Genomic DNA, 15,795 nt, shown 5'->3' with positions numbered 1-15,795 from the left:
TAGAGAATTGAACGCATGAAAAGAATTATACATGTTCGTATTAAAATCAATTATTAATCTAAAAATATTTTTGAGAGTGAGCATATATATATATATATATATATATATATATATATATAAAATGTATTAAATTTTTTTAAAATAAACAAAATCAATAATTTATGATAGATATAATCAATAAAATAAATAATTAAAAGAAAAAAAATTAAATTCTAGGGTGGGCATTTACCCACAGTATATTACACTTATATCTGCCACTTATCCAAATATTGAATGGATGATGAGTGCTCTAAACCCATGTAGCATAAATAAATTTAGAAAATTTTCTAACACATCCTACTTCATTATTATATATATAATGATTTACATTCGAATAACACAAGTGAAGTAAGAAAAATCTAACATACCCTTGTTGAACATTAAAATGGATGGTTAAAAAACGTGGTTTTTAGGTGATAAAAACATAATCAAAGGTGAAAGTTGACCTGGGTCAACTTTGGGCATAACAATTTCTGGGTGTGGTTGACATAAGATTGTTAAGTTTCTTGTTTGACAATTGAAAACGAATTGGAATAAATTCCAACGAATTCCCACAAATCTTGTGCGCAGGCATCCCTATCTCGGTTGCCAACTTCTCAGCTTCTTCATCTCTCTCGATGATTCGATCAAAGCAAATGTACCTTCCGGATGCTGTTTTGTTCATTGCCTCGTACACACATACATGAGCCTCAGCCAATCTTATTACATCAACACTGGCTAGCAATCCATTTCCATACATTTCTTGTGCACCTGAGTTTTGAATTTACTCATCTAATTAGCTTTTTCAATATAAAAATTGAGTGAAAATGAAGAAATAAACACCTTTGAGATAAGCTATTGTTACTGTGGGATTTCTGTGGGAGAATTCAGGGCCTGTAATGAGTCCTGGACAGATTGTTGTCAACTTTAAGCTCATTTCTTCAGCTATTTTCCATGCAACTTTCTCGGCTTTCAGCTTCCCCAATGCGAACCAGAGCTGCCACATTTCGAGAGGAAACTACGTTACATTCATTCGAGTGCGGATGTCGGAAAACGGTAGGTAAAACATAGACACCCATCCCATGTGTTTATCCCAATGTATCGATGTTTTCTAGTTCTAATTTGCATGTGATGTATACCTTTTTGTCCATGCAAAGTGATTCACTGCTCCAGCAATCGTGATTAACCAAAGTGGGAAGTTGAGGTTGGTGGCTGTCTCTCCATATGCAGGACAAAAGTGAAGAAGTGAGCACACAATTCTTTACAGAAGCTGTTCTTGCACATGCCTTCATCACATTTTCACTGGCCTTTACTTCTATTTCAGCCATGTATTTCTAACAAAAACACCAGAACAAAATTTACATATCTATGTATTTCTAATTTCAGTCATACAAGTGTGCTCAATATTTTCTAAAGTTTTTCATATGTTTGGAGAATCATACACGTATCTCTGTCTGAACATAGAAGAAATGAAAAGTGGAAGCAGCGTATGCATAAAAGATCATGCAAGGACAGGATGGGGTGAAACATGAAGTTAATGATTTTAGCATGGACTCAAACCACATAACTGGAACAGCACTTATGGTGCCCTGGACCTGGTAGACCAACCCAATATAAAGTGATTGCACACTTAGTTTTAGAAAGACTTCTCGGTTGACTTAATCATCTTATTCCTTTCATCTTGAAAACAAGAATCTGATTGTCTCACAAGAAAAAAAAAATAGAATCTACCTACGAAAACATCTAACTATGAAATATACCGATGGTTCTTGCCAAGGTTGTTTGATTTTGGTGGAACGTGGGAATGTCCGATCGGGTACTGTCCATAATGAGTATGTGCTTAATCCGTGCAACGTTTATCACAGATTTCGTATCTTTTTACTGGTCTGCTAAACATATATTCAACACCTCTGTAGCATTATTACAGTCACTTGTTGTGCCTCAATACCGAAGGAAAACACATTCAAGAAATTGTGGGGGGGGGGGGGAAGATGAACGAACTCACAGAATAACCAGAGATGCCAGCAGGGTCAGCGAATGCAGAGGTGTGAAACACTCCACGACAGCCATCAAAGGCCTCGGTGAGCCCCTGGATTTCAGTTGGCTTAGCCATTACCACAGATATTTTGTTGCTACAAGCCACCATCATCTCCCCTGAAACCTGCATCTCCCTCAGCCTCTCTACATCATCTGCAGTATTTTTTTTTGGATCAAACCCAAAGAACCCAAATTAATATCCTTTCTGGAACCTTAAATCAAACAAGGGTTTTTTTGGGGGGTTTGAACAACAAAATCGTTACCTTGGTTATGGACGAGGATTCGAACAGAGTATCCATGGATCAAGAGACGGTTAACCAAGGCAACCCCGAGGAAAGAAACACCACTGGTGACACAAACAAGCTTGTCTTGAAGATCAACGTTGGCGGTGTCGGGACTCATTAGGCCTTTTAAATCTTCATTTTCTTTGCTTCTTTCCCTGGCGGCCAAAGCAACCAAAGTCTGCCTGAAGTCTTCCAACTCCCTTCTTTCACTTTCTTCATCTTGGGTCTTAGCAATCCCCATTATCAGTTAGTTCCAAGCTCTGTTGAGATGGGAAGTTTAAGCTGTTGTTACTATTATTGTCTGAAAAAAGGAGGATCCAATGAAATAATCATGCAAAAGGCATCGCTTGCATGTTCGAAAGCTTATTTAAAAAATTAAAGTGGCGTGGGCTGCGGAAGAACAGCTTAATGGACATAACAGAGAGACCTGGCTTGTTTTGCTTGTCTTATTTGTGTGGCTATAATTTTTATATTTAAATGCAGACCTAATTATGGTCCTAGTATTTATACTTTTTGGGCTTTTGAAATTTAGTCCTTTGTGATAAAACTATCAATTAATTTCTGCTAAATCTGAATGTGTTACTGATTGATCATTAATTTTTAAAAAAAGAACTTTATAAATATAAAAAAGCAACATATTAAAATTTAACGAAAGTTCGTTAATAATTTTAAATCAGATAAGTAGAGTGATTAAATTCCTATAACTAGAAGTGAAGAGATTAAATTTTAAAAATTCTAAAAAGTATTAAGATTGGGTACATAATAAAACCTTAAAACCAAAATATTGTATAGTTATAATATATAAACGACCGCCCTGAATCACATGCAAATGTATTAAAGGATGTATATGTTTTGCATTTAAAGCCTGCCAAATTCATTATGTAACAAACCCCTATGGTACTTATGTCTTTAGAAGGATGCCCTTTAGACTTTGTGATGCTCCAGCTATTTTCTAAAGGTGCATGTTGGCTATCTTCTTTGACACGGTAGAAGAGTTTTTATAAATCTTCATGGATGACTTCTCCGTCTCTGGAGATGACTTTGACTCATTCCTTAACAATCTAGAAAAGGTGCTAAAGAGGTGTGGAGAGGCTGATTTGGTAATGAATTTGGAAAAGTGTCACTTCATGATGACCGAAGGGATTGTTTTAGGCCACAAAATCTCACAAAAATGCATAGAAGTGGAAAAAGCGAAGATTGAAGTGATTGAGAAGCTACCTTCATCAACCACAGTGAAGTGAAGGGCTTTTATAGAAGATTCATAAAGGATTTCTCCAGAATTTCCAAGCCATGCATTTTTCTACAACAAAATCATCCCTTCATTTTTTTATGAATTTTGCTACAGCGTATTCAAAGAGCTGATGGAGAGACTTATCTTAGCACCCATTAGTTGTTCTCTCTGATTGGACCTTACCATTCGAGTTGATGTGAGAAGCGAGTGACTATACTGTGGGGGTAGTGCTTGGGCAGCGTCAAGGTAAGATTTTTCATGTTATTTATTATGCTAGTCTTACCTTAAATGAATCACAAATCAATTATACAACCATAGATAAAGAATTACTTGATGTGATATTTACATTTGATAAATTTAAGGGTGAATAGAAAGATAACTGAAAACTAAGTTGCTGACCATCTTTCTAGGCTAAAGAAAAAGGGTGAATGAGATGAAAACTTAGAAATCAAGGAGGAATTTCCCGATGAGAAAATTTTATTTGCTGCGGCAATTCCATGGTATGCCCATATTGTTAGCTTTCTTATTAGTGGTGTTTTGCCTATAGATTTAAATAACCAGGGAAGAAAGAAATTTAGGCATGATGTGCAATTTTATTAATGGGATGAGCCTTATTTGTTCAAGCAATGTGCTGATCAAATGATTCGAAAGTGTGCCCCCGAAGAAGAACAAAAGGAGATCCTATTCCATTGCCATACAACTCCTTGTGGAGGCCACTTTGGAGGGGTGAGGACTACTGAAAAGGTCCTAAAATCTATCTTATATTGGCCTACACTTTTTAAAGATGCGCATGAAATCTACAAAACTTGTGATAGATGCCAAAGGATAAGGAACATCTGCATAAGACATGAAATGCCATTACAAAATATTCTAGAGGTGGAGCTCTTTGACGTCTGGGGGATAGACTTCATGGGACTCTTCCCTTCATCATTTGGAAATCTTTGCATCCTATTGGAAGTGGACTATGTCTCAAAAAGGGTCAAAGTTGTGGCAACACCGAAGAATGACTCCAAGACAGTCTTAAGGTTACTTCAAAAGAGCATTTTCACAAGATTTGGAGCCTCACAAACCATCATAAGTGATGAGGAAACCCATTTTAACAATAAGATGATTATTAAGGCATTGTAAAGGTATGGGGTGAGTCACAAGATTGCTACAGCATACCACCGCTAGACCAACGACCAGGCTGAGATCTCTAATCACGAGATTAAACAAATATCGAAGAAAGTGGTCAACCCTAAATAGAAAGATTGGTCTCCAAGGCTCGATGAAGATTTATGGGTATATCGAAAAGCTTTCAAGACGTCTCACAGAATGTCCCCGTTTAAACTGGTTTATGGCAAGGCATGTCAACTTCTAGTGGAATTAGAGCACAAGGCTTACCGAGCCATAAAAAAGCTCAATATAGATACCCATCTGGCCGGAGAACGAAGGCTATAGGCTGAAGGCTATAAGCCATTGATATCAATAACCTTGGATGAAACAATCTTCGAGGTCAATGGCCAGTGGCTGAAGGCCTACTCTGGTGCCCCATCGTGTGTGATAAATCCTCTTTAATTCTTCATGATACGTATGTAGACGTTCATTTTGTCTGAGGATTTCAACTATATTAATTACCATATTACTATTAGATAAATTTATCAACTATTATTATTTAATTAAATAAGTTAGCTATTAGGGTACATTTATATGTTATAAATATAGAGTATATAAATAATTAAATAAACGAATATATATATAACATTAATTTAAAATATACTAAATTTTATTTTTATTTTTCTGTTACAGGCCCAAAGTCACTAGCAACACAAACGGCAAGCCCAGATGATATACAACCCATGCAGGAAAACCCTAAGCCCATTAGGGTTTTTTACTGCAAGTCCCTAACGCCACACAATGTAACCCGTTAGATTTGGGTTTCATCCATCGACTAAGGATATATGACACAAAGTTTAGGGTTTTTAAAACTTAAGGATCCATGCACAATCGATTTTTGATCGTTGGATCTGGTTCCAAGATCTAACGGCCCACAACACTCTTAAAGTCCCAAGCTTGTGCGTGTGGTGCACCGGAGACTCCCCAGCTTCCCAAACGGCCAGATCTCGCATGTAGAGAACATGCTCGTCGCTCCATCTGCCACCTGAGCCTCCACACGCCAACTATCTGACCCATGCAACCAACCTTTTCTGTATCCAAGCACTGCCGTAGCCCCGTTATCTCCCTGCCATATTCCCCGACAGTAGCAGATGGTAGGAGCGATGGGCACTTACAAACCTCTAAAAGGACAAACAACTTTATCTCAGTTGTGAGATCATCCACGCAATAAGCCGATCAGTGGTTCTTCTTCCTTGCATGCAAAAAAAAAAAAAATAGGGGCAATATATAACAAGAAAAGGAAACAGATCAAGGGGCATAAAAAATACCTCATTTTCTCTCGAGTGAGCGAAAACCCAAAGTAGAAAAAAGATCCATCAACAACAGAAAAAAGAAAAAGAGAAAACCAAAAAAACATCTCCGTTTTATGAGCGAATCACCGACCAACCAAAAAAAACCCAAAAGGGGAAAAAAACTCACATTCCCGATCCAAAAGGCTTTGTTGCCGTCACTAGGAACCAAAACCCCATCGAGTCAAAGGTAAACCCTTCACCCCTTGGTCTTTTCCTATCGTTTTTGGGGCCACGGAGGTCATTTTTGTAGGTATCTAAGCATTAGGGGTTATCGGGTTTTGAAGAAAAAGATATCGTTAGGGGGTTCAGTTCAGAGAGATTTAGAGGGTTTTGATTTTTAGGTCTCAATTCGGAGTATCTCAGCTCCTCGTCGGAGCTAGAGAATGACTTAGGGGGTGTCATGCACGGTTTTCTTTCGATTGGTTTCGAAAAGAAAAACTTTGGGTTTGTGTTTTTCAGAAGAGGCTCAGAGAGGGCTTATTTGACCCCTCATTGGGGTCGCTTGGTGGTGGCAGCCATGGCGGCTGCCTTGGTTGGAGGAGAACAAAAAGGAATAAAAAAGGGGGAGTGAAGAGGAGAGAACGATGTTGAGGGTTTATTTTACGCCAAATGTTATTTTTTGTTCTTAGGTAAAATGTTAGCCTAAGTAAGGCTTTAAGACAGTTGAATGAAACGACATTGTTTTTGATCTTAAGGCAGTCCAAGGCCGGTTGAGTGGGGGTTAATTGCATGAGAACCCGTCTAGTTTCGACCCATTGCGTTTTAGTCATCGAATAAAGCCTTTTCGAAGTTTTTAATTTTGACCTTATATTTCATGTGCATTACTCTTTCGTCATATGTTACATTGTTCTTAATTTTAAGTTGTTTAACATTTGGAATGTAATCTTGCTTGATTTACATTTTAATTCTACATGCGATTATGGGTTTAGTATAATTTTAGTACCTGAAATATGAGTATTTAGGTTATATGACTTGATCTTTCCCTTATTTATGGTTTTAGCTTTAGATTTATCTGCCCTCTCATTTTGGTCATCTTGATGTTTCCTCTTTATTTATTTCATTGGTGCGCATATATATTCATTTATTGGTATATTTTATTTCTTCCATGATATGTATGATATACTCATGAGCGTAACTCGACCCAACCAAAATAATTGGATTAAGGTAACACCTCGTCATTTTAAGTTTGTTGAGGAGTGATTGTCTCAGCGTATGAGAATATTACTTTTGAAAATTTTAAAATGAAGGTGTATCCGCCAAGTAAAACCCTAAAAAACTTGACCTCACCTAAAATTTGGGAATGAGATAAAAAGAAATATTCATCTATTTAAATTCTTTGAGAAAAGATTGTTAGAACTTAAAAAAGGTCCAATCTTGACGTCTTTAAATAATCGAATATTCTTCTTATTTCTTAAAGGCTTGGAATTTTTTATTTAATTTGTTTTATTTCATGCATTTGAACGTTACAATGGAACTGTAATATTTATTTATTTCGATTGTAGTAGGAATTGATTGCCTCAAGGTATTAGAAGTCGTTTCTTCTCGATAGGAAATAATAAATATTATTATGTTTCATTTTAAAGTTCAAAAAACTTTATTTTAAGGTATCTTAAACTAAATTAAATTCAAACTTGTAAATTTCATTTGCAAATACAATTAATTAATCGACTAGGTACCAATTTAGGGCGCTATAGGGGTGTTAATCCTCCCCCATGCGTAACGACTCCCGAACTGAATTTACTGGTATGCAGACCTAAAAATGTTGTTTTAATAATTTTTTTAAAACATTAAATGTTATTAAAATACAAAACATTTTTTGGGTGCCCAATCACACCTTAATCAAAGAATAGTGGAGACTCCTCGAACCACACGTTTTTACTTTAAAAAGGAAACACCAAAATTTTCGAAGCGAGAGCTTTTTAAATTGCATCTTTAATTAAAAATTAATATTTTTTAAAAAATAAAAAAATCGTTTCGAGAGCTTGGCGACTCTGCTGGAGACTTTTTTTAGAGAGTCAGACCTATAGTCAACTAATTAATTGTCTTTGCAAATGAAAATTACAAGTTCGTTCTAATTTGGTTTTTGATACCTTGTTTGGTTTTAAATAAATTTTTGTTTGTCATTTGATTAACCACTAAATAGTTATACTGACTTGTTTGCTAATGTTTTCAGATTAATTGTGTATTTTAAAGGAATTTGATGATTGAGTTTTGTGTTATGGGATTGTGTAACGTTTTCGCTTTTCCTCATACACTACACAGTTGCATTTGCATAACATGAACTAAAACACTGCTCCGTCCTTTTTAAGTAGGGGTGAGAAATTACTCCCTCATGTTCTTTTCACCTCCGTATGGGATAGTGAATTGCTCCTGGAGCTCATGCCTTATGGTCATCATGATGGTATTCACCTCCATATGGACATAAGGAGGTGTGTTCCCTAGAATTGAACTCGATCTGAAAGCCTGTGATGGGTCAGGATTAAGAGTCTGGCAACCTAATGGGGCACCGACAAGGACAATTCAAGAACCTTTTACTTTAAAGCCGAATCTAGTATATAGTGAACCTAGAACCCGAACCTAGATGAAGCCTAACCCAAACTTTGAGAATCCCGTGAGGAGAGTACACAAGGAAAAGCTTTTTGGGACTTTTAATTTTTGTAGTATAACTTTTCTTTTCAAATAAATGTATGAGAACTAGAGATCACGTGGTTAGGTTTACTTTTTTTGAATAAGCATGCAAACTAGATGACATGAGGTTAGGATTTGTATATTAAACAAAGTATGGGGTAGAAAACATGTAATACCCCAAATCGTAGGTAAGTGATTATTTTGAAAGGAATTAAAACTTGGAAGACTAAATTGAATAAATAGTAAAGTATAAGAAAAGATTTAAATAAGACCAATTAGTAAGAAATGGAATAATTAAAGGGCATTTTGGTCTTTTAGAGTGAAATAAATTTAAAACCTATTTAAATTTAGGGATTTAAGAAAAAGAGAAAAGTGAAAAACTATGCTAAGTCATTTTACTCTTCTTCTTCTTCCCGTGGTTGAGTGTCTTCCTCCATAACTTAAGGTAAGCTTCATCTAGCTAGTGTTTCCTTTCGATTTTGGTTGGTTCTTGTAACCTTAGGTGATATGTAAGCTTAAGGAAAGGTTATTTAAGATTAAAACTATGGCATGGAGGAAATATTAGAGAATTAAGAAAATGAATTTTGAAATGATATGTTAAGGTATGAGTGTTTACTGATGTTTACTAGTAGTTTTGACTTGTCAAAGTAGTAAATAAGATATTAGAAGCATTGGATGGGTATAAAAACAAGTTAGAAAAAGTGGTGTGATCCTTAGATTTGAATATTCTTGGGAGATTTTAGATGTTTTAAGAAGCTAAATGATGTAAGATTAGAAGGGATAAATAAAGAAGAGTTTAATAGTATTGTTGGGTGTAAACATAAGGAAATTTGACCAAATTTGGGTAAGAGTCAGGCTGAAAAATGGAAAATATGGGTAGGGTTATCGATACTGATAGAATAGTACCAATACTATAGGCTTGAAATTGGAAGAAACTGCTAGTAAGTATCGATACTGATGTAAGAAGTATCGATACTGATGCAAGAAGTATCGATACTGATGCAAGAAGTATCGATACTGATGCAAGAAGTATCGATACCGATAGGTGGGTATCGATAATGTGAGGAAGGTATCAATGCCATTGATAACAAAACGCAAAAATGGTATCGATACCGTAATAGAGTCTCAGTACCATTGTATAGTAGTATCGATACAATGGTAGGGGTATCGATACTATTGAGCCATAAAATTTCAAATAGGCTAATATTGTTTTAGAAAATTAAATAGTATGTACTCTTGAGTAATGTTTAAGTATAATTGTTAGAAAATATACTAATAATTGATATTGTACGTGAGTAGATCGAAATCAAGCTCCCGAGTCAAGCAAAAAAAAAGGCAAAGGCAAAGTACCTGAGTAAGTAACTTTGCGTTTTGGATACAATAGCAAGGCAATCCAGGTGAGTGCATTTAATTGTGTAACTATATGTTATACTAGTTATATAGGTATGATTGCTTAATATGTGTGTGGTGATTGCCAAATAGGCACTAAGTGTGTAATTCACGGAATTCAACATATGTTGATGAATAACCGTTTCGACACTAAGTGTGCAATTCACAGAATTCATTATATGTTGATGAATAACCGTTTCGACACCAAGTGTGCAAATTCACAGAATTCATCATATGTTGATGAATAATCGTTTCGGCATTAAGTGTGCAATTCACGAAATTCATCATATATTGATGAAATACCGTTTCGACCTAAGTGGTTAAGGGACTTGTTATTTCTTGAGGTTTCAAGTTTAAGTACCGTGTATGCAGGGTTATGAACATTTATTGTCAAATTATTAAAAAAATTTGAGCAAATATTATAAATATGCTCCCATGAAATCTTGCATCCATTCCTGCTTGATATGTGTCTGAATATAATAGGTGACGGGCCCTCGATTGTTGGACCACCAGAGCCATTGATGATGGAAACTTGGGTGGAACATGAATATGGCGGTATACTCAAAGGTTGGTCCAAATCTGTACTGAATGAATGAACATAAAATATTCACTGGAAAAAAACAAAATGAAAATCGAAGATGGTGAGGCGTGATTGAACAGTGACACATCAACAACCATGTTTGATCATATGAGCAAAGAAGTTCAACACGTAGCCTTATAGAGGAACCAAAGTTTTGACCTAATCCCATAAAATTTTTTGTTAACATCAGGGCATTTCATAATTCGAAGGTCTTCTACGGAAGCTGCTCTCAACCTGGTATTGGGGCCAGCCTACTATCTTACCTCCCCCTTACCCCATTACATATGGGAACAAGGGACATCCATTTTTGTAATGTTTAAATCAAGAAATCATACTTGTCCTACGGTGGGTAGCAGTTGGAAAGTGACAATGCATCGATAATGAATCATGATATTCATATCGAATTAGTCACTTATTAAATTAAAATAAATGATTAAATCATTTGAATTTAAAAAGATATTATAATAATGCATGAATCATCCACTATTCAAGTTCAAGAAATTTATATTAGGAATAAAAATTTAAGAAAATATATTAAAAATTTAGGATATAAAATTCTAAGTGATGCAAAATGAGATAATCTATATAAAAAATAAAAAATAACTAAAATATAAGAGAGAAAAAAATTTAAGGATGCAATAACACATCTCGATATTCTCTCGGTCTATCTTTATATATATGCATTATTAATAAATTAAAAATAATTTTAAACAGACTATTTTGAAAAATAATTATTTTATTTATATTCAATTCAATTACATATAATAATAAAATCACACGTACTAGAATTATTTTATTTGTTAATGTGATTGATTGTTCAATATAATATTGTATAAATATAATATTGTATAAATATATAGTCTAATTTATCATAATATAACGTTTATGTGTGAAAACCCTTTTCCGCTCAAAATTTTCAATGCGATTTCCGTACATTAAAGACCTTGTCAACTGATGGTATCCAAAAAGGCCAAGTTTTCTACGTTGGACGGCAAATATTACCAAAATAAATAAACACCTAAGCATTACTATCTAATTTATCATAATTTTAAAATATTTTAATTGAATTTTTAGAATATTGTTATATTAGTTTGATCGTTAATTTAGATACTAAAATAAGTTTAAATATATATAGACTTATTAAACTTATAAAAAAATAAACTAGTAAAATGAAAGATTAGGTCATGAGTTTAATTTTTGAGCAGCTACGTCTATAGGTTATGTTGATGAATAATCGTTTCGGCAGTAAGTGTGCAATTCACGGAATTCATCATATGTTGGTGAATAACCGTTTCGGCACTATGTGTGCACCCTACGAAATTCATAATATGTTTATGAATGATTGTGTTGGCACTACGTGTGCAAACTATATAGTTTATAATGAATTGAAAGAGTTAAAAGAAATAAAGTAGACACTGTTCTGAAATAAATGACTAAATGTCTAATTGTACATTTGGCAAAAATGTGACAATAATGCAAGTTAAAAGAAATGTTAATAAAAGTCTAATGCCTATCGGTGCATGTTGGCAGAAAGGTGCCACTACAAGTTAAATGAAGAATAGTTCATAATTGGCATGAAAGGATGCCATAAATGAAAATGTATAACAATGCATAATTGGCATGAAAGGATGCCACAAATGAAAATACAAAGCGGTATATTGACGGTATATAAGGTGTCGCTCATGATAATTATTAAAGATAAAGGACCATTTGGTACTTTGGTGCAATACATATACATTACTTTCTCATTTAACATACATACGGCAAATAAAGAATAATTTGGAAAAATATATAGAAGGACAAGTGTGTTGAGACTACTAAGAATAATTTTGATAATTGTATGAAAGAAAAATATGATTTAACTGAGAAGGATTTATTTGATCCTGATGGAGTAGGCGATTTAGTTCGCCATTAAATAGTCATGAGATACTTATGTATAAATTACAGATTCTTTACAATATTATGTCTCACTAAGTATATACTTAACGTGTGTTGTTTTCACGCGTAGGTAACAACAAATACTAGTCGGGTACTGGGAGCAGGAGTAACTATCATCACTCTAAGGTTGACTCTCATCAGTAACAGTAGGACAATCCAGTTTGTTTTGAAAAATTTAGTTGGCATGCAATTAAAGTACGGAAAATACTCTGAATTGTATTTAAGTAGAACCTTGTAACATATCTAAAATTTATGTTTTGTTATATATTAAAAATGTTATGTTTTAAGCAAATCTGGAAACAAAATTTTACAGGTTTATAAAAGAGGAAATATTTTAAAAGTGATGTGACATCTGTATCTTGTGTACATAAACATATACGGGAGATGGATGTTATATTTATTGGTATCAGAGCTACATGTTTAGCCGATTCTTGAGCGAAATCGAGTTTAATTGAATTGAGAAAAAGGATTACATGCCATTAAGATTGCCAAAGTTACTGATAGGGTGTCAATTAGAGTGTGATTGATGTCACTCCTTATTAACTTGAGTGTTATTCTTATGTATGTCCTAATAGATGTCAGAAACTAAGGACAAAAGTAGGAAAGTAGATGATATTGAAATGAAGGTCAAGATCAAAATCGACCCAAGAGAATCCGACATAATTTCAGTATCATGCCGTATAAGGGTAGACGTTGCTGGGGATTTTCCTCCATTTTGTGGAAGGAATGCCCCCAACGTTTAACGATGTTTCTGCATTTGAGGAAATGAGTAAGCGGTAAATACATTGACCGCTAAAAGCTTATAGAAAGATGAAGTATTAGTAGATCAATTGATTATGAGTTGTTTAAGAATAAATGTTAAGTTTTATAACCTAATAGGGTTACTTTTAGAAGGTAATGAGTGAAAATGAATTTTCTACCCATTTCATATTTCAATAAATCATTATTTAAAATTGAGATTAATTCTTGAGAACTTGGATAATTGTCAAGTTTGTAATGATAAATAAGTAAATTTCTTTAATATTGTAATTTTTAGCATTAACTGTTATGAAGTTATTGCTACAAAGTTGTCAAGTCCTCTTATTAAATGATATGGATAACTAGACTTTCAGAGTTGAGAAAGAAAATGTTTCAATTGCTCGAGAATATTTTAAATGGATTTGGAAAAGTTACACGGATTTCCTCAATAAGGAAATGAAAGATTTTAAAAATAAAAGTACTATATTTAACTTAATCTCGAGTGAGATGATAGTGGTAAACGTTAGTCGGTCATAATGCAAAGGTGAGTTGGACAGGTAGTAAACAATTGATAAAGATTCCAGGGGCTATGTTACCGGTGAACCAGATGGAATTATCATTTGATGAGATAAGATTATATTGGGTATAGGTTGTTTGTCTCCAAGGATGATTAATTTCAGAAAAATGCAGAGGGCATGGAAATTATAGTTTTTGGTGAGAAAGTATAATCATCGCTCAAGGTGATATCAATATTGATTGTGAAGAAAATTATGTCATAAATATATATATATATAGCTTTTCTGGCTAATGTGATAGATATTCAATTAATTAAAGTAGAATTGTCAAATAATTTCAAAAAATTGGGAGTTTATAGATGTCTTTCCAGATAAATTTAGGGGGTTACCTCCAGATTGAGAGGTGGAATTCAAACTTGATGGTTATTAACGTATTGAACACGTTTCTCTAATTTCATATCAAATGACTTAAGTAAGCCAAGAGAATTAGAGACTTAATTATAAGAGTTGATTGATCAAAATTTTATCAGACTGAGTATTTTATTTTGGAAAGTATTGGTGTTATTAGTGAAAAGAAAGATAAAACTATGCTGGTATGCATAGATTTTGACAGTTAAATAATACTCTTCGAGAGAAGAACTTGTATGCCAAACTATACCAATGTGAAATTTTGGTTAGCAGAGTTGGCTTTCTTTGGCCAGATTGTTTTAGCATACGGTATAAGAAGAGATCCTAAGAAAAATCATGTTGAAGTTTAAATTTCTTGAGGGCTTGATGGTTACTATCGAAGGATAATGAAATTTTGTTCGATGTTAGCTTTGTTGCTAACTAAGTTTTTAAAGAAATATTGTCTTTTGTAGAACGAAAAAGGGTCAAGAGAGTTTTGAAATGCTAAAGAGGATTGTAATAGAGACACCAATGTTTATACAATTTGAGTTGAGTAAGGATTATGTGATTTTTATTGATGTATCTATAAATGGTTTAGGAAGTGTGTTTATGCAAAAACTTAAGTTTGTGGTATATGCCTTGATAAAGTTAAATACTCACAAGAGGAATTATCTACGCATGATTTAGAGTCGACAGTAGTCGAGTTGTCTTAAAAGATTTGACGTCATTATCTGTATAGTGAGCAGTACTATAGTTGTGCTAAATACAAAAGCCTATAATACTTGTGGAATTGAAGAGAGTGAATCTGAGATAGAAAAGATGGAAAAAACCTTTAAAGGTGTATGAAGTGATCGTTGATTATCTTCTAGGAAATGCCAATGTTGTTGTGGAGGTATTTATTCAGAACCTTTTGCAGTTTTGCGAGCTATGGATGTGCAACTAGCATTGAATGAAAATGACACTATGGGATGAATTAAAGATGACACCGATTTTTTTATTAGAGCTAATAATATAATTACAAAGGAAAGATGAAAATTTCTTAATAAGAATTTTATAAGTCGAAAATGAAGAGATTAAGAACTTTTGAGGTCAGGTTCGACGGATGTTCGTATTATCGTGGGAGACTTGGTATTCCCGACGATTAAGAATTTAGAAAGATATTCTTGTTGAGGCATTAAGTCCGTTGACTATTCATTCAGGTGGAAACAAGTGGTTCCAAGATTTAAATAGTCGGTTGGGTGGCCTGGTTTGAAAAGAGCTATCACGAAAATTTTAGCAAAATGTCTGACGTACTATTAGAGGAAAAGCTAAACATTAAGTATCTTCTAAATTGTTTCAATAATCTTGATTCATGAATGGAAAATGGATCATGGCAAAAATATTTTCTTTTAAAAGAATTTACTTGCAATAACAGTTATTAATCGAACATTAAGATGGTTGTATACGAAGCTTTATATGGGAGAAAAGGTTAAACACCATTAAATTAGTTTTAGTTAAAAGATCAAATTCTAGTTAAGCCTGATTTAATGAAAGTTACCCAAGGTAATTTCTAAGATCATTTTCGATTGACAAAATTCTTAGGCTGATCTAAAGAGAAAAGTGA

General features: G+C 33.8%; 1 protein-coding gene across 1 annotated transcript; it reads right to left on the bottom strand.

Moving 5' to 3' along the window:
- Positions 1-390: 390 nt before the first annotated feature.
- Positions 391-2,765, bottom strand: LOC120207297 (cinnamoyl-CoA reductase-like SNL6). Its single transcript, XM_039206786.1, has 5 exons — positions 2,319-2,765; positions 2,024-2,208; positions 1,158-1,352; positions 862-1,015; positions 391-789 (listed from the first exon to the last, which is right to left on the bottom strand). Exons 1-5 carry the CDS (start codon positions 2,578-2,580, stop codon positions 491-493), a joined length of 1,095 nt encoding a protein of 364 aa, XP_039062717.1. The 5' UTR covers positions 2,581-2,765; the 3' UTR covers positions 391-490.
- Between the last annotated feature and the right edge of the window lie 13,030 nt (positions 2,766-15,795).

This window comes from Hibiscus syriacus, unplaced genomic scaffold (assembly GCF_006381635.1).
Source record: "Hibiscus syriacus cultivar Baekdansim isolate YM2019G1 unplaced genomic scaffold, ASM638163v2 tig00014444_pilon, whole genome shotgun sequence".
In the NCBI taxonomy this organism is placed as follows: domain Eukaryota; kingdom Viridiplantae; phylum Streptophyta; class Magnoliopsida; order Malvales; family Malvaceae; genus Hibiscus; species Hibiscus syriacus.
Note: the sequence above shows the minus strand (reverse complement) of the source record. Positions and strands in the feature narration are given on the sequence as shown.